Source organism: Ilyonectria robusta, assembly GCF_021365365.1.
Source record: "Ilyonectria robusta strain PMI_751 chromosome Unknown BGZ61scaffold_16, whole genome shotgun sequence".
Lineage (NCBI taxonomy): Eukaryota > Fungi > Ascomycota > Sordariomycetes > Hypocreales > Nectriaceae > Ilyonectria > Ilyonectria robusta.
The window spans coordinates 224,571-251,278 of NW_025764450.1; the positions used below are offsets into that span (position 1 = coordinate 224,571).

Genomic DNA, 26,708 nt, shown 5'->3' on the forward strand with positions numbered 1-26,708 from the left:
ATGCATAGGTAGGTGACCTATTATTAATTCGCCCGACGGATAGATTACTAGGTGCCGAGGCTGTCTCGGACATTGAAACACTCCGATCACGTAACTGCGATGCATCAACTCGGTCCATGTGTGTGTGTGTGTGTGTGTGTGTGTGTACAGATTGCTCATGACTCTGTGATGGTCCTGATCAAGTAAATAATTACGCCAGCATTCCATGTGTCCACTTTTGTATCTATGTGTATGTTCTTGATTCTATGACAGACTTGGTTCAGGAAATAAATGAGCCATCAACAACTGAAAGCCAGGTCAGTCAACTACTGCTGGTGCTTGAGAAAACGTCGCCGGAGGTTTTCTTCGGCTAGCTCGGGCCTAAGTGGGACCTACACGACTCCTCACCAGAGCATTGAGTTTCTAAAGAATAGGTTCACATAGTTAGAGTTTGAATAAAAATAGTAATTGAATACCTAGGTTGTCATTTGAGTATTTGCATGTGTACGTCTGTGTATAGATTGTTCATAATTCTATGATCGACATGATTAAGTAAATAAATAGGCTGGCGTGCCATGTGTGCGCGTACGCTAAACTATGGACAATTTCTATCTGATATAATATAATATGCTGGCAAGACATTAAATGAATGAATAAAATAGTCAAGGACATCAAGACAATTAAATCTTTTCCCGTTTCCCATTTCGCCTCGCAGTTTCCTTCTAGTTCCCTTTCGCTTTTCTTCATTATACCGGGCACGGCGGAGGTGGCGGTTGTTTCTTCATTAGCTTGCTTCTCCTCCTCACACTCTTCTCTCTGATCGTCCCCAGCTTGTTGGTAGCAGTAGACTTGACTCGCTGGAGCATCGTTTCCTCCCTCTCCCATGAAGGGTCAACCACGAATCGCTTGGATTCGTCCTCGCAGTACCGCAGTGGCGATGGTGTTCCAAACTTGAACCGGTGTTCCGTCTGCATCGCGAGTGTGTAGTCTTTCCTCATCTTGCTCTGGTGTGACTGAATCCAGAACATCTGTTCGTGCTCCCGGAGGTAGCGGTTGCCGTGGAAGCTGTGCAGCACCACCTCGCGGGACAGCAAGCCCAGCTTTCGGCGGTATTCCGACTTTTGGTAGAAGCGCTCGCTTAGCCATGTGACGTCTTCAGGGGTGATCTCGTCGGGAAGCTGAGGGGCCTCTGTCTTCATGTGGGCTTCGTCGGTGAACTGCGTCCATGGGCCGACCATGCCAAGGATGGAGATCTGTGCGCGGGCTAATGCCATGGGGTCGTTGGGTGGTACGACTTCTCCGTATCGCTGGTCAGGGTTCTTGACGTCGGTCAAGACGAGCGCTGTGGCGCCGACTTCGGTAGCGACAATGGGGACACCAGCCAGTGCCGCCTCACCAATGGCGAGAGGCAGACCCTCAGAGATGGACGAGTTCATGAACAGCCAGGCATCCTTCAGCACCTCCTTGGGGTTGCCGAAGCCGGCCAGGATGACCTTGCCTCCGAGGTTGTGATCTACGATAAACTTCTCCATCTCCAGCGCGTATGCTGGCTGACGGTCCTTGGCACCGTAGACAACGAGCTTATAGTCAGTAAAGCCGAAGCGGTTGATGATGATATCAGCCGCCTGGATGGCCGCCTTGACGCCCTTGATGACTTGCACGTTGGACAACATGACCACGGTAGGCGTATCAGTACGGATCTTGTCGACGGGTGTAAAGGACTCCATGTTGCTGATACCGTTGACGATGGGGTCAATCTTGCGGCAGAATTGGTTACGGTTGCTGATGGTTCCCTTCTCTGTGCCGATCTCGGCCTCCCACATTCTATAGTCGTTATTAGCCCATGTTCGGTGCATGCAGTAGGGAGTACTTACGGGTTGAATAGCGATGCGCAAGGGGTAATGACATCGGCGTGGAAGTAGGCGAGACGGGTAGCGAGACCCATCCCAGCGAGAAGCATAGACTGCACAGACAGAGGAAGCTCGCTCTGGGCAGCGCTAATGTTAAGACAGCACTCACGCCACAGAATAGCGTGGTCCCAGATACCAAAGTTGGCACCGCGACGGTACTTGAGGACAAGACCGAACAGACTGCTGATACCGTGGTGGGTGCTCTGGAACACCTGGGGACACTCTTCGGGGACGTTGACGGCAAAGATGAAGAAGTAAGCCTTGTAGATGCCCAGGCAAGTTCGGAAGTCAGGGATGCTAGGGCGCTCGATCTCGAAGCACTGAGAGGGGTTGGTAATGTTGGTGTCGTCGTAGTGCGTGAGCCAGGCTGCGACCCAGGCATCCTCAACTTCCTTGGACTGCCAGGTGAAGGCGTAATCCTTGAGCTCGTAGTACTTGGCCATCGACAAGAAAGTGTTGCTGTACTTGATAAGGTCGGCGCGAGAAAGGCGCTTGGTGCGGGCGCCCTTTACAAACTCCATAAGAAGCGGCACGAAAACACCCACAATATCTCGCTGGATGTCAGTATCAGCCACCTTCTCGTCGACCTGCGACTCGAGGATGTTTTCGATGACGCCGTGGTTAGCGGTACCTCCGTCAATACCCCAGAGAGGCAGCAACTTAAGGGACTGGACGTTTTTCTCGATCTGGAAGCGAGGGATACCGTAATCGTTGGCGCATTCAGAAAGGACGTGGTTGCGGATGGTTTTGTGGCCGTTGACCAGATCACGTCGGCAGTTGGAAACTCCACCAGGTGCGACAGGCCAGCATCCAATATCGTTGAAAATGACCGAGACACGCTCGTTGGTATCGTTGAAGCAGTCCTGGGGTCGAGCGGTAACTTGGGTAGCATCATTGCTGAGACCCATAGCGTAAAGATCCGAAGTCTTGATGGTCAGAAGGGACACTTCAGAGATATCCGTCTCGATTTCGATGGCAGCGACAATCTGGACAATATTGGCATCCAAGGCGCGGCGAGCCTCGTCAAGGCGACCGGTGTCTCTAGCCTTCCAGTACTGACGAAGCAGAAACTCTTCACGAAGGACGAGCTCGTCCATCCAGCAGGCTGTGACCGCGTCGAGGGTACCACTCTTAAGCCAGTGGCTCCAGAGCTCAGTGCGGATACGCCAAGTAGGCACACGGCCATACATGCGTGATCTCCACAAGACAATCCAGGAAATCGGGTTCATTGACGAGATAAGAGTGGGGGTAGAACCTGCGTAGCGACGCATCTGGCGGATCTGAAGCGTGCTATGGTAAATGAGCAAGTCATCCGCATCAAAAGACAGATTCTTGGGCCGGGGCATCAAAGAAGACTCATTAGGGAAGATCTCGGGAGAGTTGAGGACAGAAATCTTGATGCCGTTCTCTTCCATAAATGTAGTGATGTCTGGGTCGCGACGGTGGAGGTACTCGTATTGGCTGGTATACGTCTTGTTGCCGATCTTCTTGATGATGAGGCCAATGTTCTTGGACGGAACCCAAGTGTACTCCTCGGTGTTGACAGGATTGCCCCAGAAGACGGAGAGCATGTCATCGGAAGACGCGTGGGCCAGCTTGAAATCGGCGCGGAGGACATCGGCGTTACCCTTGGGGACAGACTTGTAGTGATACTGGAAGACGAACTCGGTCTCACCGAGGGTCCATGTACCTCGCACCACGCGGCCGTACTTGTCATAATAACCAACACTGCGGGAGTCGTCCTTGGCAATAACCTTGCTCATTGGCCAACGCGAGTTGACGCCAGAGTCATACTGGTAGGTGGAGAAGCCGCCACTGGCATCCTCTCTACTCCTGAGGCGAAGTTCATCGTCGTAGGTATCAGTATACAAAGCCTTGCCGTCAGCGGGAGCGTCCTTGAGAGCCCCAGCGAAAACTCGCAGCATCATGGTACCATTTTCGTTGGTGGCAGCGAAACCAGTGATGGTCTTTCGGGGCAGCTCGACGATGACAGAGCTCTTGAGGATCTTGCGTCGCGCGCCCTTCTGTGCAAGACGCGAGATGTTGACCAGAGCAGGGCGGTGGTAGATGAGAATCCAGTAGACCCAGAAGTTCTTCATCTTTCGGCAGCAATTCCATATGAACACGAGGATGTAGACGAAGACGCCTCGTAGAGGCACGTTTCGCAGGCAGTACACAAGCTCTCGCTCCATGTTGGATCCACCACCAGAAATGATGGCAACCCACTTGACAAAGACGAATGGGACCGAGATAATCTTGCTCCAAATGCTCTGGAGGAAGGTCAAGGTCTTGGGAGTTGTGGCGATGACGACAGGTCTCAACTCGGCGGGGGTTTCGGGAACAGTGCCTTGTCCATCGCTGGCGAAAGTGTTGACCTGGCTCAGTCTTTCCTGGCACTTCTGATAGACCTCAAGAATTAGGCTGATATGGAAGTCTTCAGTGTGCAGGTTAACCTTGGACAAAGCCGCCCAGTCGTTGAACACCGAGGACATAGCAACTGGCTCGCCAGAGATGCGGCGCAGAATGGCAACGCGAACGTCTTCGGGGGTCGTCTCCCAATCAGCGTCGACGTTAAAGTCCAAGCACAGATGCTTCATCATCTCCATCTCAGTCTTGAGGACGAGGCGATTCAGGTGCTGGACGTCCTCAAAGGAGAGCTCGAATTCAATACGCTTCGACACACTCTCAGTACCTTGGAGGAAGTGCTCAGCCTGGACGGCCTGGTTGTGTGAAAGTCGGAACTCGGAACGGGCCACATGGTAGAGGATGCACTCGCCGATGACGGTGGACAAGAGAGGTTGCCAGGCGGGGAGAGATAGCTCGGCCTCCTTCATGAAACCGACAGTCAGTTGGAGAACATCGCCTTCGCGCGAGCTAAAGGCACTCAGCTCGCCCAAGCCAGCTCGGCCAAAGTCTTCTCGACTGACGACCTTGACAGTGATCTTGCGATCACTCCACATTTCCAGCGCGGTTCTCATAAGCTTCCTGGACCAGGGCGCGGAGTCGCAGTGCTGGTTGGGGTATTCCAGACTGCGTCCCAACATCTTGGTGATCTTCTTGGACGGGATCTTTCCATCTTCACTCCAAATCTTCATGCCGGAGAAGTTCTTTCGCATATTGGCACTGGGAGCCTTCTCGTGCACTGACTCTTCGGCACTGAGCCTGTGCTGGACAAAGACTTCGGAATCGTCACCGCGAGAGCCGGAGCGCTTGCTAGTGGGCGAGGGAGCGGCCCAGTCCTTCCAGGTCCAAAGAGATGTTCCGAGGGCAGCAAAAACGGCGGCCGTGTTTTGCGCCGCGAGGTCGATGAAAAGGGAGTCTTTAGTGGCGGGAAGCACGTGAAGCACACAACCCGTAATGAACCCGAGGACGGCGGAGCTCATGATGATGGAGATGTGGGTTGTGACATTGGTTGTGAAGCATCTGTTGAACTGGAAAAGGATGGAGCACGTGTAGCCGACGACGTACATGTAATAGAAGACCATTACCTTCCAGCCGTCAACAAATACCCACATAAGGATTGTCGTGATACCAAACACAAACAAGAGCTTGGACATAATGTCGGACAGCGCCTTGACAATGCTAGCACGGCGATAGGCCTCGAATTCCTTGGCGAGGTTCTGAGCATGGTCGAAATTGCGCAGCTTTTCCTTGGAGATGGTGTCACGGAGTCCCCAGTACTTGTACAGAGTCGAGTCAAGAAGCATAGCAGCCACACAAAAGTAGATGATAGCGAGACAGATACCGAAGCGGGCTCGGGGGTCGCGGTAAATGACTTCGTACGGCCCTCCAGCACTCCAGACCATCATGACCCAGCGGTCCATCAGGGCGACCAAGAACAAGCCAAGGGTCTGTCCAACATCATACCTGGCAAGACGGAAAAGAGTGAAGACGTTGTGGTCCTTAAGGCCTCTAACCAGCATGCTTTGTTGGTTCTTTGACTCATTAAGCTGGGTGAACCAAGCTGTGCTGAACGCATCGGGGTGGTCACCATTGGGATTGGTCTTCTTGAACAGCCAGTCGACATAGGGCATGCCCTTTGCAATTCGCCCAATGAAAGGATCCGCAAAGACCCGGGCAACCTTGGCTTCCCGTGTACGGCGTTGGTAAGACTCCAAGACTGCAACGAAGGTCTCGACTGCTAGTGCATCCTGATCCTTGATATCCTCGTCGCACGACTCAGGGGCCAGTCTCGCTGTGTACCACTCGATGATGTCCTTCTGTGCAAATTTGGGAATGTTGTCCATCCAGTTAGACCATTCGTGGCAGAGTCGGCGGTAACGGTACAGCGTGAGAAACACGTAAGTAAACATAATCGGGATGTAGATCTCCAAGTCATGGTTTCTGACAAAGGTAGAAATGAGAGGCGAAAGCAAAAGCAGCGGCATATTCTGAAGGAGGACGCTGCGGCCAGAAGTAATGGGGCTGTTGAGCTGGTGCATGGCGCTCATTATGCCTAGCAGGTTGAAATGAGTTGAAATGCAGACGAGGTAGGCCACAAATACGAAACCAGTGCCGATCGAAAACCGCACGGTGAACATGATCAAGCCGACAATTGAGATCAGGAGAGTTAGGAAAAATCCACCCGAGAGCCTCTGGACATGAAAGTAGACCATGTTGTCATACGCGTAATGAGCAAGGTAGTAGTTTCCAGTGCTGCCCACCCAGCCGGTAACACCAGCCGTCAGCAGGAGTGAGACAAGCAAAGCGTAACCAGCGGCCTCGATATTCTCATTTCCCATGAAGGCAGTCATGAAGAAACCACGTCCAAGAAACGTGAGCAAGAGGACGTCGACGATAGCGGGGACACAGAAAATAGACATGGCACCAGCCTCCGCAAATCGCTTCTTCCACTCCTGCATAATCTCGTGGGGGGTGCGCTTCATCTTGACAGCACCAGGGATGGGTTCCTCTTCCCCCATGATGAGGACGGGGGGTGCGGCATCGGGGCTGAAGTACATGGTCATAATTTCGTCGTTCGGTCGGTCAGCGGCAGTGGGAGGGCGATCTGCAAGGAAACTGCGGTACCGCTGGTAAACAATGTTGCCGAGGTTGCGAGGAAGGAGGCCAAAGTAGATATCGCATTGAGATCCAAGAATCCAAAGCTCAGAAAAGACGGCAGCCTGGTCGGGCTGGGAGAGGAACATGGGGCAGCGATCGGTAGACTCGTTGTAAACCTCCTCAAAAGCGGCTCCTCGGAGGATGCTAAAGAAAATGATGGCGAAGAGCTCGGCGTTGATGTCGACGTAATCACATTCAGACCACGACTTCCATGGGTCATAAGCGCGGAGCAGGGCCTTGGTTAGGGAGTTGAGAGTCTCTCGTTGTCCGAAGAAGAGAGCATCCTCGACGGCCTTTTCGGTGAGCTTGTGCAAGGTAACGAGATCATCGAGGGCAGGGAGTTCCGTCGCGCCTAGTCGGACATAGTGCTCAAGGCGCATTCGAAGAATCTGTTGCATGGAAAGCGAGCCATCGAGCACCTTTTCGGCGCAAGTCAGAGTCCATGATGCCTTGGTGGTCTGGTCGATGAGGTAAGTCCAACAGTACTCCTTCATCGCATCACACATGGGGTGATCCAGGTTAGAAACGCGCAATTTCTGGACGAAAGTGAGAACCTCGGAGTAAGTGGCACTCTCAATGGTGGACCTGATGCACAACGGAATACCAGACTCGTTACTGTCGTTGTTGGCGCGCTCCAAGAGAAGCTCCTGCTCGTAACGTCGCACGCGGGGAGTTCGCTGGTGGGCCAGCCATGTGTGGAGAACAACAGCTGCGTCGCTGGGAGCCTTTTGTGAGACATAGATCTCGACGCATCCCTCGCGAGCCTTTGAGACACCCCAGAAGTGGGCGTCACTGTCTGGGACGCGGAAACCAGTGTCCATGCCCTTGTAAATACGGACTTGATGAGAAACCAGAGAGTTGATGAGGTCGTGAACAGCGGGGTTGCAGCCCTCTTGCTCAGTCATAGCTGAGAGAGTGGCCACCAGGGTCTGCTCTTCGCTGGCCTCAACGGGGTGCAACATGTTCAAATCCTTGAGGTGAGTCTGAGTGTCGACGATAGCTTCGTAGTGCTCTCCGTGAGGTTCGGAGGTGAGTGGGAAACAACCCTTACTCGCCAATGTCCTGCCATCGCTAGACGAGGTCCAGAAGCTACTTCGAGGGGGTGCTAGATCGACATAATCGGGTGACGAGTGTAATTCAGGCTTTTCCTCGGCAATCGCTTGGAGTGCAGCGCCCAGACGTCGAGGTTTCAAAAGTTGAGATGCGCGGGGGATAACACGGTCGAGCTCGTCAAGAGGGAGCGAGGCGAATGTATCGAAAGGCGAGCCGTTGGGAACGTGGGCCCTCCTTGTCTCAGAGACCCACGATTTTTGGAGCTGTCTCACTGTCAGTCATGCTTGTCTCGGGAGGCAATTGAGACATACCTCAATTGTCTCGGCCCGGCGCAAATACTCGAAGCCACTGAGGGTCTGTGTCGCACTCGTGATTGGAACCTTGAGCATGTAATTGGGGTCAACTGGGCCATGCTCGATGACGGCACCGAAGTGCTCAGCCAACTTGACAGCTCTGCGGATTGTTGCGGGGTGAGGCCGACGTGCCCAGCGATCCAGAAAGCCGATGAAGAAATCAGGTCTCTCCTCACGTTCCTTGTGGGCCCGCCCGATGATGTGTCGGAAACGCCGCGCCCTGAAGTAATCTCGTCGTTCGCCATTGGGGAGAATTAGGGCGTTTTCGATGATAAGACCAGAGGCGTAGGTGAGGCAGACGGAGTCGAGGGCTTCGGAGTCGTGCTCGCAGGAGAGAATGACGGGGATTCTAGAGCGATACAGTCGTTCCAGCAGACCGTCCATTTGCTCAGGCTTCTTCGCATTCGAACATGACAGCGCAAAGCCAGCCAAGCTGTTGCGAAGGTAGGTATCGGCGAGAAAGTCGGCGGTGGCCTCGATCTGGGAGGGTTCGAGAGCATCCGAGCCGAACGAGTCGATGTCGACACTGGCCAAGGCCATCTTGGCGATGACACCTTCGTTGTTGGTGGTGCAGATGGAAGATCGTGAGTCTCCATCCTGTCCCGCGACGCTGCCCTTCATGTCCAGAGGCAGGACGACGAGGTCATAGGCTCTTGAGTCGCGGTGAACCGACATCGCCGACGACGCCGTGTCGGACAGGAAGGTGAACGACTTCGTCGGACGAAATGAGTGCATGGGGAGTCCATTATTAGTCGAGGAGGCATCTGAATCGCGGCGTCTTGCGCGGGCTCTGGAATCGAGGTTAGCGAGGCATCGTGAGGTTTTGGGACCAACAAGACTTGCGTTGGTATCTTCCGGGATTGTAATTTACGATACTGCAGATAATAGTAGATGAGGAAGAGAACAAGAGGGACGGCGATGGCCGTAATACCCAACGTGAAGTTTATAAACTGGAACAGGATCGCGAATCTCTCGTTTGCAGGCAGTATACTGCTGCAGTACACCCGAAAGCGTGAGTCCTCGCACTCGGCCCCGAGCGTGTCTCCCCCGACAGGCTGAACGAACGAAGCCATCTTGAGAGGCCGTAGAGGACAAGGAAAAGAAAGTGATCTCGCACAGCAAACGCTGCGAAAGTGTCACTCAACGAAAGACTCGCTGTGGGCGGCAACAAAGAAAGACTTAGAACGGTGAGGACATCCCGCAAACGAGTGAAGAGACGTCAACGGCGTCACTCAGCTAGGTATGCAGCTGACAGCGAACAGAGAACGACAGAAGGTGAATGAGGGCAAGTGCAGTGATGCAGTAGGTCACAGACTACAGACTGACAGCAGGCGAGTTGATGGGCCACCTCAGGGACAGGGACAAGCATCCCAGGCGCCGGGTAGTCAAAGGAGCCCAAGGAGTCAAAGGAACCCGCCCCTCTAAGAGCCAAAGAGGCTAGTGAAATGCAGTACGATATACTTACTACGTACCATATCGGGACGGCGGTTTAGGCTCTTCCGTGACATGTTGGCCGATGTCCACGATGCGCGCTTGGCCTCAGGTGAATCCTTACTGAAACGAGTCAGGGAAGTGCGGCGATTGGGAAGCCCGGACTGTGTGGTGCTGCTAGTGGATCACCGGTGGCCTGGGCAGCGGGCTTGGAGCCAGCCGGTGGGTGGATTTTGGTGCGCCGTCGAAGAGACCCAGCCGAGCCAGGGTCAGGGACATGGGCGAAGCGGAAAATAGATTGGGCTCCCGTACAAAAGAACAACCAGCGCGCCAGCGCCAGCGCCAGCACCAGCGCGCTACTCCGTAGTACGACATCGTAGGTTGTGGGCGCCATTGCGGTGGACCGTGGATCTCGGCCTGGATTCCGAATTATGCAAGCTGAAGACGGATCGATCTCTGGCGTTCTGGAGTCAATCGGGGTAATGGAGAGACCGTAGCGTGGCCGCAACTTCAAACAAGATGGAGACCTGGCGGTGGTGATCGCACGGGACGGGAGGAGTGGTGGATGATCCGCAGACGCCGAGAGGTCTGGACCTGAGGATGCTACCTCCCAGCTGACTGAGGGGCCAAAGTCGCGTTGGCAAGTTGCACTATTGCTGCACAGTCGTCGTCGTACAGCGATGCAGCGATGCAGTAATGCAGCTTACAGCGATGCAGTGTGCAGTGCAGGTCGTGCTTGGTTCCGCTGTGTCGCGGCGGCCGAAAAGGGCCATGAGTCGAGGTGTAACAGCATGCTTGCATGATGCCCCCGCCCAGTCGTCATCGGCGCACGCATAGACGCATGTTGGCGGCTTCCAGCAACGCTGCAGAAGCAGAAGGAGGCGAACACCCAACAGCCACATCCACCCACACATCCACCCACATGTGGGGATCCACAGGGGCAGGAGCCACGGGGGGAAGGAGCCACAGGGGGGAGCCACTTTCTACTCGGGCGCAACTTGCGGCGCTGACGCCACCGAACAACCGTATTCCACACTTCACACTTCACCAACAACCTCACAACAACCCACCGCTAGTACAACCGGAGCGGGTCTCCCCCAAGCAGATCCAGGCACCGGAAACTGCGGGACCGCCGGGGGTCGCTCAGTAATCCGTTCGATTCATCTTAACCAGCACAATATGGGAATAGAGCGCAAAAATCTCCACGCGGTCCCACCGGCCAGGATGCAGGCCCCCTTTATTGGTGGCCCGGTGACATTTCCACGTCCCAACCTCTCGCACCGGGACCGAAAAGGCTCGGCGCTGCGAGGTACTCCGCTGGCGTCGCCTCACTGTCCCCCAGCCGTGTCAGCTACAGCTGGCCCGCAGGCGCCAGCACAGGTGGCTCGTGGGACGACCTGAGGCTGATTCATACTACTCCGACCCGTGGGCGAGGCGTGAGAAACGCCATGGCAAACGCAAACGCAGGAAACAATAGTCTAGTTTAGCTCCCTGTCAGGATCACCGACCGTCACAGGAACGTCAGCCAGCCAGCAGTCAGCCACGACCTGCAATGGCACAATTCCGCCATCTTGAACGTGTTGCAGCCACAGGGCTAGAGTGGTCCGGCCGTCGTTCGAAAAACGAAATTTGATCAAACCCACAAGCGCTCGTTAGGCCCGATTTGCTATATCTTAGCTGTAAGGCATGCCAAGTGTCCGATCGTACCCCGTCCACCACTCCAGCATCTTTTGATTTTCAGCCCTCCACTTGTGGACTTGCATCCTTAAGACTACTCCTGTCCGCGCGTCTCACACTTTCTCTTATCAGGAATTCCTTCAAACCATTCCGCACCACACACACCGGGCTTATCAGACGCCGTTAGGCCCATACACTCGTTACAATGCACAACATGGAGGACGACTTCAACTCCCTCTCCCTCTCCTCATCCTCCTCATCCCTCTCCTTGGGAGGTACTGCTGCTACCACTCCTGAGTCCGACTATGAGAACCCATTCGCCAGCCACATCCGTCTGGAGACTTCCAGCAGCACCTTCATCCTCGTCATTGGTGGTCTGGGCTACATCGGATCACACACCTCTCTTGAGCTCCTGAAGGCCGGATACAATGTCATCATTGTCGACGACCTCAGCAATGCCTTCCACAGCGTCTTTACCCGAGTGAGGACTCTGGCCCAGAACCACTGCAAGCGCAATGGTGTATCGATGCCCCAGCTTCACTTCCACAAGGTCGACTACCGCAGCAAGTCGATGCGTTTCCTCCTGGAATCGTACTCGGATCTCGTCTCTACCGCACCCAGCTCTCCTGGAGGATCTACCGGACTTACACGACAGTCTCGGATTACTGGCGTCATTCACTTTGCCGCCTACAAGTCCGTTAGCGACTCCATCGCCAAGCCTATCCAGTACTACCGCAACAACGTCTGTGGACTCGTCGAGCTCGTCGAGCTCCTCGGCAAGCACAACATCCGCAACTTTGTTTTCTCGTCTTCAGCCACCGTCTACGGAACCAAGGCCGATGAGGGACGCCCCTTGAAGGAAGAGGACCTCGTTCACCATCCGGAGACCTTTGTCGACCAGAACGGCCAACAGCAAACCAGAATGCCCACGGTAGCTGGACTCCTCAGCCCTTACGCGAGATCCAAGTACTTTTGTGAGGCCATCCTTGCTGATATTGCGCTCTCCGATCCCCTTTGGCGCATTGTTGCACTGCGATACTTTAACCCCATCGGATGCGACTCTTCCGGCCTCCTGGGCGAGGACCCCAAGGGTGTGCCTACAAACCTGTTCCCGGTCATCACCCAGGTCCTGACTGGCCAACGAAAGGAGCTTGACATCTTTGGAAGTGACTGGGAAACCAGGGATGGAACCGCAGTCCGGGACTTCATCCATGTCTCCGACTTGGCGCGAGGTCACATCGCTGCTCTCAGCGCAAAAATCCCTGAGCCTTTCCGCACTTTCAACCTGGGGACTGGCAATGGTACCACCGTGCAGGAAGCAGTTGACAGCCTGCAAGCCGCATCCAACCAGACCATCCCAGTCAATATGGCCCCGCGCAGGGCTGGTGACGTTGGAGCATGTGTGGCAGCCAACGAGCGAGCGGTCAAGGAGCTGGGATGGACTGCTACAGAGAGCATCAAGCAGTGCGCCAGCGACTTGTGGAACTTCGTATCCAGGGCTCATGCACAAGAGACGCCGAACCAGGTCTAACGGCGAAAAAGCAAGGGTGCCGTTAACAGTCACAGGCCTCAGGGGGGCCCCGACTGAGGGGTATGCGTTTTAGTGTTTTTCTTTGGTTAGTTGCGGCTTTTCCATTCAGGGAATGGAAATATGGAGTCACGGGTCAAATAATACGTCAACGGAGAAATGGATGGGGTCATGCCAAGGATATGGCGGCCAAAAACAGTGACCTTGGCAGGGGATGATGGGCTGCAGTTTGAAGCCTCCAAAGCCACGAACCGCAACAAAAAAGGTGGGAGGCGGATTCTGCAGCTGCCAAGGCGAAGAGGCGGACCTAGATTATCCAGTAATATCTAATCGTTCACACAAGTTTGGTTGGTTGGCGCTTGTGAAGCAATTAGCAAAAGCTGTCCGACGGTTCGTTGCGGTATTGCGGACCTGCGACGTCCGGCGGTCTGGGCAGGGACGGAAAAAAACACGGGATGAGAAATGAGATTTTATTTTACCACCTTGACGCTGGTCCGTGGTGTGTGCCAAGAGGTTCCATTAAAGTTGGCCTACAGCTTACCACACCATGTGTCCGGTACTGTGTTACTGTACCACTGTACGTGAACAATTTGTATTTGCGATCGCGAAAGCCAGGATAATTCATCGTCGATTAACCTATGTACATAACGTCGATACCCGAATGGATCCCGCGCGCCGGTCCTCCAACCACATGCCTCTGCCAACTCTACCGCCCCTGTCGCCTGACTCTCTAACGCACGGGGGTGCAGGGGCACGCCAGAACTGCCGCTACGGTGGGTGGACCGCTAGAACACCCGTGGACGCCTAAAACAGGCCGGCGTCGTGGTAAGTCTCCTAGCGGGCGCCCCGGGCGGCAAGGGCCAAGGGGGGAGAACCCTGAAGCGAACCACTGGCAGTCGCTGGGCAGTCGCGCGCTGGGGAGTACCGTACGCGGACAAGAGCCCGGCGGCGAGGTGTCCCGTGCAGTAGCGTCGTCAGCCCAGAGATCCGGCCGCGTAGGCCTTGTACGCGGAGCGAGCTTGCAAGTTAGGGGGATTGGGGAGGACCAGATGCCCCAGCCTTCAGAGCCCGGGGGCCGGACTAGAATGCCCGTATTCCATGTGTATATCCGCGGCGGGTGCAATTACCGAAAGCGAGCTGTGTTTCGTCGAAATCGTCTGCTTATGGCATGCTGTTACCAGCCTCCTGCCGTCCTCATCCCCCCACCGTCGCTGTGGCACTCGGTGGCGGACGCATTCAGTCAGCCTTCTTTTCTGACCTTGTTTCCTCCCACATCCCTCCAGCACGCCCGGCAAACCCGTGTTACCCGTCGTCATCCATGCACGATTAAGCTCATTGCTTGGCGACACACACCGGGAGCACCTTGCATGAGACAGCACAGCGGTCTTTTTTTTTTTCTCCATCAGTTCTCCGTCATTTCGCCATCCGAGCTCGTATTGCCCCCCCGAAACCCTGGAAGGACACGAGCTGCTGCACGTCCCGGTGGGGTGGTCTATGTTTGGGTTTTTTTCTATCTTTATCAACGCAGTGCATACCCCGTTCTTTGACAGCTCATCCGGTTGATTCGGACTTCGGCCCTAAAACGAAGGCGGGAGAGAAGGAAAAAAAATTATCATGGGCGAATGCATGAGCACCTCCGTCTTGGCCGCAGATGCCGCAGACCACCACCAGCCCATCGTTCTGGTCCCCCTTTACATCTACCCTCTGCAGGAGGCATGGGAGCCGCTATTCAACTTGGCACTCGCCCTGCCCAACGTCTCATTCGTCACCGTCATCAATCCCTGCAACGGCCCAGGTCCGGATGCGCTGCCAGATGCCAGCTATTGCGACGTCCTGGACAGGCTGAATTCGGTTCCCAACGTCCACTCGCTGGGCTACGTGCATTGCACCTACGGCACACGCCCTCTTGACGCCATCCAGGCTGACATTGACACCTATCGAGCCTGGAACGACAGGTTCCGGATCGACGGGATCTTCTTCGATGAGACGCCCTCGGATCCGAGCACCGGCTTGGACTTCATGATGGCCCTCTCGCATCACACGAGATCGACGTGGCAGCAGTCATTGGACCGCCCGGGCCTGGTCGTCTACAATCCCGGCGTCGTGGTTAGCCGTGCCTTCTTCGACGCCGCCGACTGGATCGTCGTCTTTGAGCAGTCTCACGAGCACTGGTACTCGGCTGAGATCCAGCAGAACCTGCAGGCCGTGCCGACCGAGCTGCGGAAAAAGTCGGTCGCCATCGTGCACTCCCTAGACGACGAGGACGCCACTGAGCTCACCAACGAAATATGCGCTCAGGGCTTCGGCGGGATTCATTTAACGGAAGAGCTTGGCGGTGGTTACACAAAGTGGCCAGTCATGTGGTCTACAGTCGCCCACGCCCTGACCGGGAATTCGGAGTGAGGGGGCGGGCGGGGGCGATAAGATCTTGGATAAATATTGCCGCCGTTGGAGGAGTCAAGCCATGTCAGATCTTTAATACGTAGTGTGATTTTCAATCTTAATTCAATAGTGGCAAGCCATGCACGCCATGCAAGCCCGAAAAGCCCGGGAACAGGCATAGGAAATAAACATCACATCATCAATCTCGCCACAAGACCCCGACATGACCGCGATCGAACGACGCCACCGTCTACCGACCAAAAACCAGCGAGAGCCATTTATTAGCGAAGTGGCTTTTGGGGTGGCTAGCTGACCAGCCGCTCGCTGACTGCATGACGATGCTTGCAACTTAGACGATGAGTTGTTTCCGCGCTTGGCTCACATATCCGATGCACCCCCGACTCCCCGCGTCTGCCATGGCATGCCGCCGGAGTCAATAATTGCTGACGGCGGCGCTTGGCATTTTGCCCGTAGCCGACGCCCGACAGCGACACCGAGCCGCACCGCGCCGCACGGATGCAGGGGCCGCGTACACACGCTGTTGGTGTTTTCCCGTCCCCACACTTTGCCTCTCCGCTAGAAGAAATAACCGGGCATTTTTCAAGGAGAGCGGAGAGCGGAGAGCGGAGAGCAGAAGAGGGGGGGTTGCATGCATGACCAAGCAAGGTGTAATAATCATCATTACAAAGAAACTTTCTCAAAAAATATCCACCGTGCAGACACTGAGTGAAGTGCCCTCACTGTGTGTGCTGTGATGGAGTTGCAGCGAGCCCACACTGCAAGCGAAGAAGAAAAAAAGAAATTTGCCCAGTCTTGCTTACGCCGAGGTATCCAGCTCCGTGGTGTACGTCTCCTTCTGCCCGCAGTATTCCACCCAGCCGTCCAGGTTCAGGTTCTTGATGACGGTGCTGAAGCCTGACGTGCCTGTCGAGTTCCCTGTTTGCGAGCAGATTTCCTTGATCGCCGACGGCGCCACGTCGTCGGGCGTCCCCGCGGGGTACTCGATGTTGAAGACGGGCTTGTCCGCTCTGATGAAGGCGGCAAAGGTCTCGCACTCGGAGTACTCGATGCACTGCTCGTTCACCGAGAAGTGCACGTAGTCGAGGACGTCGGGAATGATGTCCCCGGCGTTCTTGAGACCCGTAGACATGCCGTACGAGCCCGCAGTCTCGGCGAGGAACTTGATAAAATCAACCGCGTCCTCGGCGGTCAAATCCAAGCCGTTGTCGTTTTGCTAGGATGCAGCCACTGTCAGTGAAACTCGACATACAGAACACGAACTCCAACACGAACACCCTCTGCAGTGATCCTCCGGATAATCCTGGTTCCATCAATGGATAGGGGCAAACTTACGAAGCCGTCGACATTGTCAGGATCAATCGCATCGCAACCCTTGCCCGCAGCAAACTCTATCCGCTTCTTCATGATGCTGCGGACGTTGTCGCTGCGCACGTCCACCCAGCGTTCGTCCGGCCATCCATCCATGACCTTGCCCAGGTCCGCTTTTTCGAAGTCGTCTCTGTCGTCCCTCCAGTTTTCCCAGGACCCGGCGCTGAAGTAGCAGATGACCTTCTTCCCGGACGCCTGCAGGGCCTGTATGGTGACGGCATCGTTGTCGTAAACGTCAATGTCGTAAATCCCCACATCGGGTGTGACGACCGCGTCGTCTCCGATCTTGATGGGTTTCAGAAGGACAATCTGCCATGAATCCGCGACAGAGGGCTGCCACAGTGAATTTTTACCGTCGGAAGAATTGCTTCCCTTGTTGTTGAATTTGCCCGTAAGGCTGACGCCCAGAATCACGCCCAGGGGGATGGCGATGACCAGGAAGATGCCCACGACCATGAATTTCTTCCAGAGGGCCCACGGTGGCCTGGGCGACGCTTTACCGGTGCCATCTTCCATAACAGTCGGCCTTGGAGACATCTCCAGGCCTATAGGGTAGGCACCCATATTGGCGGTATCGTGAGGCTCAAGGGCACGGTATCACGATGGGGAGCGCTACACCAAGAGGGCTACGATCTGCCGGCAACATGCGAATGAGGACTGTTTATTGGAATGCAACCTGCCCGGTTCCCGAAAAAGGCATTAGCATCAAGTGCTTAGCACCATTCTTCTCAGCCTGAGAAGGCCACCCAGGCTTTTGGAGAGCCGTCGTCGATCCATACGACGATCCCCAACTGGCCGGGACGGCGCACATGGCATTGGACGCCACTCATCTCCAGAGCGCTGAGGCCATGGGAGAGAAAACTGCGTGCTGTGTGCTCCGTAGTTGCATTCACGCATATCCCTGACTCGCCCTGCCCCTGACGTCTGGGGTCCGAGTGACTCGCCAAGCATATCTGCCAAGGCCGTATTGCCTGATGCGTGAGCCAGACAGGCACGAGCTGAAACTGCCGGCCAGCCACACCGCAGGGGAGCAGGTGGGTGCGGGTATCGACGCTAACTAAGCGCGGCTGCCAAGCGCCCTTAATGTAAGATTGGCTAGATTTAGACACAGGGGCTAGGATGGCCCTGGTTTGAACCATGTCAATACGCCCCACCTTAAATTCAAGGGTAAAAAGAAGTCTTCAACGGAGTGGAGTGTCCTGATCGTATTGTTCAATGCCGAGCCACGAAGAACAGGCCAGGAACAACAGGCTCACGCTGGACGCTGGGGCCGCCTGCAGTCCCGCTGCAGCTGGCTAGTTGAGGCCTACTGCTGATGGCCCCCTTCACAGCCCACAGGCCCCCCTACGGCCCTACCGAACCACCAATCTCTCCGTCTCCCTCCCCTCGCCACTGGGTTTGCAGCCTGCGAGCCGCCTGAAAACCAGTCCTAGCCCGGCGGTTTCGGCCCTCTGCCCGCTGTCTGACGGCTGCCATAGCTCCGTGGCTCATAGGCCCAGCTGCATTTGTGCTGCCCCCTTCCGCTGTCCACGCGTCGCTGGTGCTTCGGCGAGCGCTCCCGTTGGCTCTTTTCCGCCCTATGCTCAATAGTGTGAATGATATGCAACGTTAGTGTACTGCGTAGTAGAACGCCCATTCACTCTAGGTACCGGTCTGGACCGTAATTTGTACCACCGGGCTCTGAGGCGCATCCTGCCAGGCCTGTTTAAAGTCCAGTGAACGTGCTCTCTTGGCCTTTTCTTCCTCACCCACCTTTCGTTCACTCTTTCGACGATTATACGATAGACGGAGGCTCACCCCGGGTCGCTGCCACTATCGTTTTCCGTCTTCTTCTCTCAGTCATTCGTTTGTAGTCCGTACAGGACCCACACGCAGCCATGCGTTATTCCTCCTTCGCCCTCGCGGCTCTTGGCTTCCTGCAGGCTGCTGAAGCCTCAGCCTTGAAGTCGACCGGCAGTGGCCTGAGCACGCCTGAAGAGGTAGCTGCCTCTGTCGAGAACACCGTCCACATCCAGATCATCGACGATGAGACCCTCGACAAGCGGGCGACGACCTACACCACCGTAGGTCTCACCCAGTCGCTCACGGGCTTGACCAAGGGCGCCAAGTACGATGTCACCTACAAGTACTACGCCATGTCGCTCAAGTTGACCAACTCGTGCCAAATCCGAGCCTACTTTGAGGGTGACAACTTTGGCAACTCGGCGTTCAGCAACTATGGCCTTATCCTTACCGCGGGCAGCTATAGCGGCACCTTCACCGCATCTGCCAAGAAGGGAAAACTGGAGTTTGACATGGTCTGCAATAGCGCCAAGGGAAGAGTCTCTCTCGACACTGTCACCTACAAGCTTGCTGCTACTACCACTACTACTTCCAAGTCGACCAGCACGTCCACTACTTCCAAGGTGACCAGCACGTCCACTACTTCCAAGGTGACCAGCACGTCCACTACTTCCAAGGCGACAACCACGTCCACCACCACCAAGGCCACCTCCACCAGCGTTGCAGTTTCGTCCTCCACCACCACGAGCTCGACTACCACTGCTCCTGTCGTGCGTGCTCTCTCCACCAGCACCAGCTCGTCTCAGGTCTCCAGCTCCAGCACTTCTGCGACAAGCAGCTCTGCCTCCGCCTCTGCTTCCGTCGCCGCCGTCGGCAAGGCTACTGTTGATACCACCATCCTCGTCATTGCCCCTAATGCCTACAGTGCCTCTTCCGGCGCGGCTGGTCTCCTGGCCTATGGCATTCCCTACGAGACGCTTATCGTCCCTAAGGAAGGTGTCACTCTGCCTACCTTGAACTCCTCCTCCACCCATGGAAACTATGGTGGTGTTATTGTCATGGATTCCGTTTCGTACGAGTACGACGCTGGTTGGGCTAGCGCTATCACTGATGCTCAGTGGACCCTCATCCATGAATATCAGGTCGAGTTCAATGTCCGCATGGTCCGCATCAACGAGTACCCTGGTACCCAGTTCGGTAAGTAGCAGTCTCCCAAGTGCAACCACTTGATCACTAACGCTCTCGATAGGCACCACCGTCGTCTCTGGTGGCTGCTGTGGCGACAGTGTGTCCCAGTCTATCAGCTTCAGTGACGTCTCCGACTTCCCTACTGCCAACATCAAGGCGTAAGTCCATCCCTGACTACCTATCCCCAGTCAGAACTCGGTACTAACCATCACTAGCGGAGCTGAGCTGTCCACCACTGGTCTTTACCATGTCCCTGCCTCTATCAGCGACACCACCACCACTAAGCAGGTCGCCAAGTTTGGCGTTGCTACTGGTTTCGAGTCTGAGAGTGTTGCCGCCGTCATCAACAACTTCAACGGCCGTGAGCAATTTGTCTGGTTTATTGGTTGGGCCCCTGACTGGTCCCAGACCTCTGCTTTCCTCCAGCACTCTCACGTCCACTGGATGACCCGTGGTCTCTTCCTCGGCAAGCGCAAGGTTCATCTGGGCTGCCAGGTCGACGACGTCCAGCTCAGCACCGAGCTGTACTACCCGGCCGGCGATGAGTTCAAGATTGCAGTTGAGGACCTCGAGGCCCACATCACCTGGCAGAACAACATCAACGCTCGCATGCCTACCGGCTCCGACTTCTGGCTTGAGCTTTGCCACAACGGCAACGGAGACATCATCTCCTCCACTCTGTCTGACGCTGGCGCTACGTCTTGCGACCCCGAGTATGCTGTCTACTATGATCTGGCCAACGCCACCGCCCTCGAGTTCGTTAAGCCTTTGGGAACTGGCGAGGACATCTGGCCCGATGAGTTTGTCGATTACTCTTGGAGCAAGACTTGTGCCGCTCTCGACGACTTTGCTTCCTGGTTCCTGACTGCCGATAACCTCAACCAGTTTGCTCATGTGTCCCACACCTTTGCCCATCTCAGTCTCAACAACGCCACCTACCACGACACCGAGCGCGAGATCAAGTTCAACCAGGACTGGCTGGCCCTGATGGGTATTGATCAGGCCAACCGGTTCTCGCCCCACGGTCTGGTCCCCCCTGCCATCACTGGTATGCATAATGGAGATGCTATTAAGGCTTGGATGGACAACGGCATCACCTTTGTTGTTGGTGACAACACCCGCCCCGTCCTTCGCAACACCAACAGCGTGTACTGGCCGCTGATCAGCACCGTCGCCGACAACGGCTACGCCGGCTTGACCATCGTTCCGCGATTCTCCACCGCTATCTACTACAACTGTGATACTGCCGAGTGCACTACCAGGGAGTGGATCGCCACCTCTGCTGGAAGCGGCGACTATACCAACCTCTTGGCCAACTCCAAGTCGACCAACGTCCGCAACCTCCTCTCGCTTCAGGCTGATCCCTACATGTTCCACCAGGCCAACATGCGTCAGAGTAACGTTGACACCATCACCATTGGTGACCAAACTGGCTCCATGTCCCTGGTCATGTCCTGGACCGAGACTATGGTCCAGGAGCTCCTGCGTCTGACCAGCTGGCCCATCCAGTCCCTGAAGCATGATGACCTTGCTCAGTACTTCATCGACAGGAAGACCCGTGACGCCTGCAGCCCCAAGCTTGCGTACACCTACTCAAGCGACGGCACCAAGATCGAGTCCGTCACGGTGTCCGCCACTGGCAACACTTGCTCCGTCCCCATCCCTGTCACCATCCCCTCCGGCTCCGCTACTGCCTCGGGAGGCTCGCTCACCGCGGATGTTGTCGGTGCTGAGCCCCCTATCCAGTGGGTGACCCTGAGCGGCACTGCCGTGACCCTCACTCTTAGCTCGCCCGTTTCTTTTTAAGTCATCCCCCCTGGTGGGACAAAAGTCTTGTATATGATGGGAACACACATAGCTACGTATTAATTTTTAAACCTTAACATAGCTACTTGGTTATACACAATACCTGCCGCTGACCTTGCCGACCGTTGCTCTGTGAGCGTCTGACAGATTGTGACATGTGGTTAGTGGACGCCTTCGCAACGCCGTACGGGGAGAGCAAGCCGTTCGACGCCTCATCCGGTGAGAGCGGCTAAGCAAAGTTGGCTACGCGTAGTGTTGCGTGTCAAAATCGTTCTAGACCTCCTCATTGAACTCATGACAGCTGTGAAAGCGATGGGAAATACACACTACCCCGTACTTGTCAAAAGTTGTTTGTCGGACCACCGGGCCACGTGGGCCTGGACCAACTTAGACGCCATCAGGTGTAGCGATGTCTCGGTTGGACTGTAGCCGGGCTGTTAGTAGACGTAATGGCGCACAAAACACAACACCATTTCTGCATAAACGGGCGCGTTCCGCTTTTGCGAGCTGAATTAGCACGGATATTTCCGGGTCCGGCTCTTCAACAGGCACTCCGCAAGTCGCCCTAACAAAGTGCCGCTCTAGAGTCTAGGGTAGTTCAGGTGAATGATGGACAAGTCGTCGATGGGTCCAGACCCGTTCCTCAGCTGGACGAGGGAGACCCGATGGCCTTCGGAAATTTAGTGACCCATGTACGGGAGACGCAGATCTTTAGCCTGGGGAAGATGTGGATTAAATTGTTCCTGGTACGATTGTGGCACGATCTGAGCTAAACCGCACTATCGCGACAATCGTCGCGTGCTCCGCCCAGATTTACACGACTACTTTAGTGCTTGGGAATAATTTGGAATACCAACTCAACGTCATTTCGGAGCCAATCCGGCAGTTCAGAAGCCGAGAGGCCTCGTACGTTCAGAAAATTTTTGACCGAGGTAAGTTGACTGATCGAGACTACCAAATCCGACTGCGAAACATGGTCCAAGCTGGATATGTCAAGATGGCGTCCATTGTGACGGTCGAGAAAGTACCCAAGCTTTTCTAGCAGATCTAGCTTTTTCAAGACACAGCTGTTACCTGCAGCTTACAAAAGGTATTGGGAAAGGTAACCAGTTAGACTAAAAACCTTAGTCTGTCTGAGTGTATTGTTAATCTTTGAATGGACTGGGTATATGGTCTGTATTGTTGATACTATTGTTGGTGTTTTTTTCTTACTGTTGAGCTTCTAGTCCCCCCTCTGGGTATGTGTGTACTAGGGCACCCTGACCTCTTGAAAGTACCCAAAAACGAGAATGCTTAACACTGCCGAGCCCGGTTACAAAACTTGGTCCAAGCTAGATACAACAAGATGGTGACTGTTGTGATCGGCACAGAAATGACCCAAAACATGTATCCCTTTCCCTCCCAATTATACACCGGAGCGTGCATGAATCCCTGTATCGCGCAGTTAAGACTCGAGGAATTCTTAAAGGTGGCCGATTTACTCACTGCAACAGCTGTAGCTGGGAGGAACACCATAGTTATCAACGCAATGGCCTTCATCTGCCTCGCATCGTTAATTGCCATGATGGCGTCTTTGCGAGCTAGAGCCAAGTCCTATGAATGCCAAGCCAGCTCATGTTCTGCCCTTGCCTGGACAGAAAAGTCCATGTCAAACCTTCTGAAATGCGAGTGATATATTCCCCTGAATCCCCTCACACCGCATGATCCTTTCCTCGAAAGCCTCTTTTAAACCCCGAATGCACGCGTCGGGACTTAGCAAGAATCCCTCCTCCCCTACCGGCTTGAACACAGGCAATTGGGGGCAAATCTGAAGTATCTTGTCGAATTGGAAGGTCCAGATTTTAAGTTGTGTTTTGAGAGCTCCTACTTTGGTAAACAGCGTGCAAAATTTGTCCTGGTGGCCATCAGCTTGATGGTTTTCGCGATTTGGTTCCTGGCTCCCTCTAATGTTTATCAACTCATCGATCATGTAGTCAACTTGGAGGAACCGCTGGGTTTTTTCGAGTTCCAGAAATGCAAAAATGAGCACAAATGGATTGTCAATATACCCTCTGTTCTTACGGAGTCTGAGTGTCATTTCCTCGACATCTCTTTGAGAGTCGAACCCCAAGAACAGGCCAAAGACTTGCCGGCTTTCGGGAAAATATGTGATACTCATCGCTGTGTAGTTTCTCAGGATGGAGTCGATGCACAGTATGTATACTATTCACAAGGTCAGATAATATGCCCTTCATACAGGACTGTAAATGGGCATTAACCTTCGCACTTCTGGCCTTGGATGGAGCTATGCAACATCTTGAAACTCGTCCGTGGCCGATTGATGGTATCTAGAAATATACCAGGTACATGCATCTGTTGTAAAATCCGCCGAAAACGGTTTCTCGGCACAGGCATGCATGATAGCAAATGGCGATCAAACTTCAAATCGTGCTGGAGCTGGAGTTTACGGGGGCACATCCTGCAGAGCCAATTGTCAGCAGTCAACAAATACGCGCGTGCACATTCCGCTGAGTCTCGCAAAAAGAAGGCGCAGAGGGAACTTACAGCAACGAGAAGGAAGGATTCAATGCGCTGGAAATAGCTTGAACATCCTAGTAAACGAATGTTAGGTTGCGTTTGGCCCAAGACTCAATTGTTGGCGAAGCCCTGCATGGTTCACCATACCTCGATCTCCCATGTGTCCCACTGCTTCTCAGACTGGATTTCGGAATTGTATGGTGAGTTCTGGGCTAGTTAGCTTCATTGAGAAACGACAACGAGAAAGCTCTGTGGTACCGATGATAGACTTGAACTGGTGATTGAGTAGCTGCTCCGATAGACTGTAGGCTCCCTGAGCGAACGGAATGATTTTTCTTTGGGACTGAAGTCGTCCTAAATGCGACTCATCGAAGCGGAGTAATACGGAACCCCTCTCCGTGACGTGGCTTCCCCTGGAGTTCCATCTCGGGGCGATTCAGCAGGAACGGGAGTGTATGCGGGACCAAGGTTTGTATCGACTGGGCTGTCGGTACGCGCTTCTGTATGATCAGAGAGAGAGCCCACATGAAAGTCGTTTCCTCGGATAGCAGCTATCGCTGGAACCGGCGGGGGAGCAGTCTCTTTTTCGGACTCATTTCCTGTGGGTGGATTGGGTTTCAACAACTGCTCTGAGCTGTCCGATAGCTAGATTGGGGTCAGTTAGTTATCAGAAAGTCTTCTACTTCATGCCTATCGTACCTGTTGGGGATTTCCTGCCAGACTAGAGACAGGAGCAGAGAGTAGTCCAGATCCCTGTATCGAAAGAAACTTTGAGAGAGCCATTTTGTTCGGAACGGAGTGTGTCTCACGGAACGGCGAAATACGCAGTTCCTTGTCAAGGGGGGGAGAGGGTGAGACTGACCACCCCTACCGAAGACAGATATGCTGTGGCTTTGCTCACAAGATGACTGAGAGGATACAGGAAGAAGGAGAGGAGTGAATGTGCGGGGAGAGAGTGATGATTAAATAGTAAACAGAGAAACCAAGCGACCGAGAAGGATTGGGTGGCACCGCGGGAGTCCTGGAAGAAGAGAAGTGATTGACGGCGCCGGCCTAGCAGAAGCAATGATGCAAAGCATGCCAGAAGATGCAGATCAACCGGAGGCGTACAGATTGTCACGGCCAACTAAGAGTCCGTGACACTGAAAGTTGCTTAGGCAAACGCATTAGCTGACAGTCATTCAGGGCCTAGTCGATGCCGTTTGGCTTCATGTTTGTCAGTGAGATGGCAAAGCGGGACGTCAGCACATGAGAAGCGATTGTATTGTTTTTGTATTCAGAAGAAAAGACAGGCTCTAAAGAATTGAGTCTCGTGTGTCTCGGTGGCTAATAAACTGTTGAATGGGTTCCCGCCAGCTCACACCTGTTAGCGAGATGACGCCTGTTGGAAGATTCCTATGCTGGCAATCGACAACAAACAGCTTGTGTTTGTTCACTCCACAAGGCCAGTGATTAATGACTTTTGCGGTTGTGCTGTTTGTCACAACATGTGCTGAACTCGTCAGCCAAGTGAATTGGCATAGCCCTTGTCTGTGACAAGGCGCATTAGTTGTACTGTATCCACAAGTGCCGTGAAGGTTGTAGGTACTCAAAATTTTGTTTCCAAAGGACCGGCAGTGCTGTAATTTGATGTTTGGCGAAGGTAGGCAGGAGTCTATGTGTCGGGGAACGTTTGTATCCTCCTGGCTATAATGTCAACTCAGTACATCCAATGCGCCTTAATCGCACGCAGTCTAAAGGGGATGTAACGTCCTTGAATCAAACCGCACTGAACTCCGGGTTGAGAGTTTGTCAGTTTGTCAGTTGCTGTGAGATGAGCGATTCAGTGCGACCGATTAATCTTGGGCCTGAAAACATGGTGACTTGGCTCCAGCATTCTACCTCAGTCACATCTCGCCAGGTGTAGATGAATGTCATGTCGAATAATAATCACTATGGTGAAACGTGCACGTCCGCCTGCATTCAGTTATGGACCAGCGGGGCATAAGTCATAAATACCAGGTTGTGCAATGGAAGCCGTCGATCAATCGCAAACAAGTTGGGGATGAGGCGGCGGCGACTTGTTTCAGCCAGCTCAGCCTGTGACCCTGTGTCGCATCCCATTTATTTTCTTTCCGATTTATCCGGATGTTCGATCCGAGAACCCACTGCACGTGGCCGTCGGAGCATCAGCGAAGCTTGGCGATGCAATTGTCGGAGGAAAACTGGCGACTTGTCGATCCCTTTAAACTTGACACTGGCTGTGGGGTTTGACGATGTGGGAGTGACATGTTGCGATTGTCGAGGGACAACGGCGCATGGACGGGCTCAATGAACAACTGACAGGTTCCAGGGCGACAGCGACTGATTCTTCTTCGGTACCAAGCCGTGTTCCAACGGTGTGAGTTGATCTTTACCGGCGAGGGGGCAGAATCTGGCGACACGAGCGTCTAAATGTCCAGAGCCTAGGGCCATTCAGGTCTCGGCCGTGTAAGAGGCTCAGCCGGGCCCAGACTCGGATAGATTCGCTTCAGGCCTCAGGGGACGGAATCTGGCGATGACAGCTACGACAAGCAGTTCTTGGCCTCTCCAATGCGACGAGAACGCGCCCACAAACGTTCCATTTGCATGGTTTCTTGGGGAGATCGATCGGGCCACGGACGGAACAGGTTT

The 26,708-nt window shown here is 54.4% G+C and overlaps 6 protein-coding genes across 6 annotated transcripts; 3 read left to right on the forward strand and 3 right to left on the reverse strand.

The window, feature by feature from the left end:
- Positions 1-449: 449 nt before the first annotated feature.
- BGZ61DRAFT_590307 (uncharacterized protein) lies at positions 450-9,656 on the reverse strand. Its single transcript, XM_046256626.1, has 4 exons — positions 9,200-9,656; positions 8,315-9,146; positions 1,854-8,266; positions 450-1,803 (listed from the first exon to the last, which is right to left on the reverse strand). The coding sequence occupies exons 1-4, from the start codon at positions 9,427-9,429 to the stop codon at positions 726-728; spliced, it is 8,553 nt and encodes a 2,850-aa protein (XP_046101402.1). The 5' UTR covers positions 9,430-9,656; the 3' UTR covers positions 450-725.
- A 2,022-nt stretch (positions 9,657-11,678) lies between these two features.
- BGZ61DRAFT_358232 (uncharacterized protein) lies at positions 11,679-12,995 on the forward strand (the record flags this gene model as incomplete). Its single annotated transcript, XM_046240945.1, has 1 exon — positions 11,679-12,995. The coding sequence occupies one exon, from the start codon at positions 11,679-11,681 to the stop codon at positions 12,993-12,995; it is 1,317 nt and encodes a 438-aa protein (XP_046101403.1).
- A 1,623-nt stretch (positions 12,996-14,618) lies between these two features.
- BGZ61DRAFT_357713 (Spherulation-specific family 4) lies at positions 14,619-15,395 on the forward strand (the record flags this gene model as incomplete). Its single annotated transcript, XM_046240903.1, has 1 exon — positions 14,619-15,395. The coding sequence occupies one exon, from the start codon at positions 14,619-14,621 to the stop codon at positions 15,393-15,395; it is 777 nt and encodes a 258-aa protein (XP_046101404.1).
- A 796-nt stretch (positions 15,396-16,191) lies between these two features.
- On the reverse strand, positions 16,192-17,279 carry BGZ61DRAFT_358164 (glycoside hydrolase superfamily; the record flags this gene model as incomplete). Its single annotated transcript, XM_046240940.1, has 2 exons — positions 16,192-16,608; positions 16,728-17,279. The coding sequence occupies 2 exons, from the start codon at positions 17,277-17,279 to the stop codon at positions 16,192-16,194; spliced, it is 969 nt and encodes a 322-aa protein (XP_046101405.1).
- A 1,778-nt stretch (positions 17,280-19,057) lies between these two features.
- On the forward strand, positions 19,058-21,539 carry BGZ61DRAFT_357891 (uncharacterized protein; the record flags this gene model as incomplete). The annotated part of the gene is made up of 3 exons (XM_046240918.1): positions 19,058-19,742; positions 19,795-19,891; positions 19,949-21,539. The coding sequence occupies 3 exons, from the start codon at positions 19,058-19,060 to the stop codon at positions 21,537-21,539; spliced, it is 2,373 nt and encodes a 790-aa protein (XP_046101406.1).
- Positions 21,540-23,187: 1,648 nt separating this feature from the next.
- On the reverse strand, positions 23,188-23,996 carry BGZ61DRAFT_495884 (uncharacterized protein; the record flags this gene model as incomplete). The annotated part of the gene is made up of 2 exons (XM_046250952.1): positions 23,188-23,741; positions 23,798-23,996. The coding sequence occupies 2 exons, from the start codon at positions 23,994-23,996 to the stop codon at positions 23,188-23,190; spliced, it is 753 nt and encodes a 250-aa protein (XP_046101407.1).
- Positions 23,997-26,708: the final 2,712 nt, after the last annotated feature.

What these genes read in the sequence shown, in the direction of transcription:
- BGZ61DRAFT_590307 (XM_046256626.1), bottom strand. Translation starts at nt 9,429, where the DNA reads ATGGCTTCGTTCGTTCAGCCTGTCGGGGGAGACACGCTCGGGGCCGAG. An exon ending in CAATCCCGGAAGATACCAAC is followed by an intron (nt 9,147 to 9,199) that starts GCAAGTCTTGTT and finishes CCTCGATTCCAG; the next exon opens with AGCCCGCGCAAGACGCCGCG. An exon ending in GCCGGGCCGAGACAATTGAG is followed by an intron (nt 8,267 to 8,314) that starts GTATGTCTCAAT and finishes ACAGTGAGACAG; the next exon opens with CTCCAAAAATCGTGGGTCTC.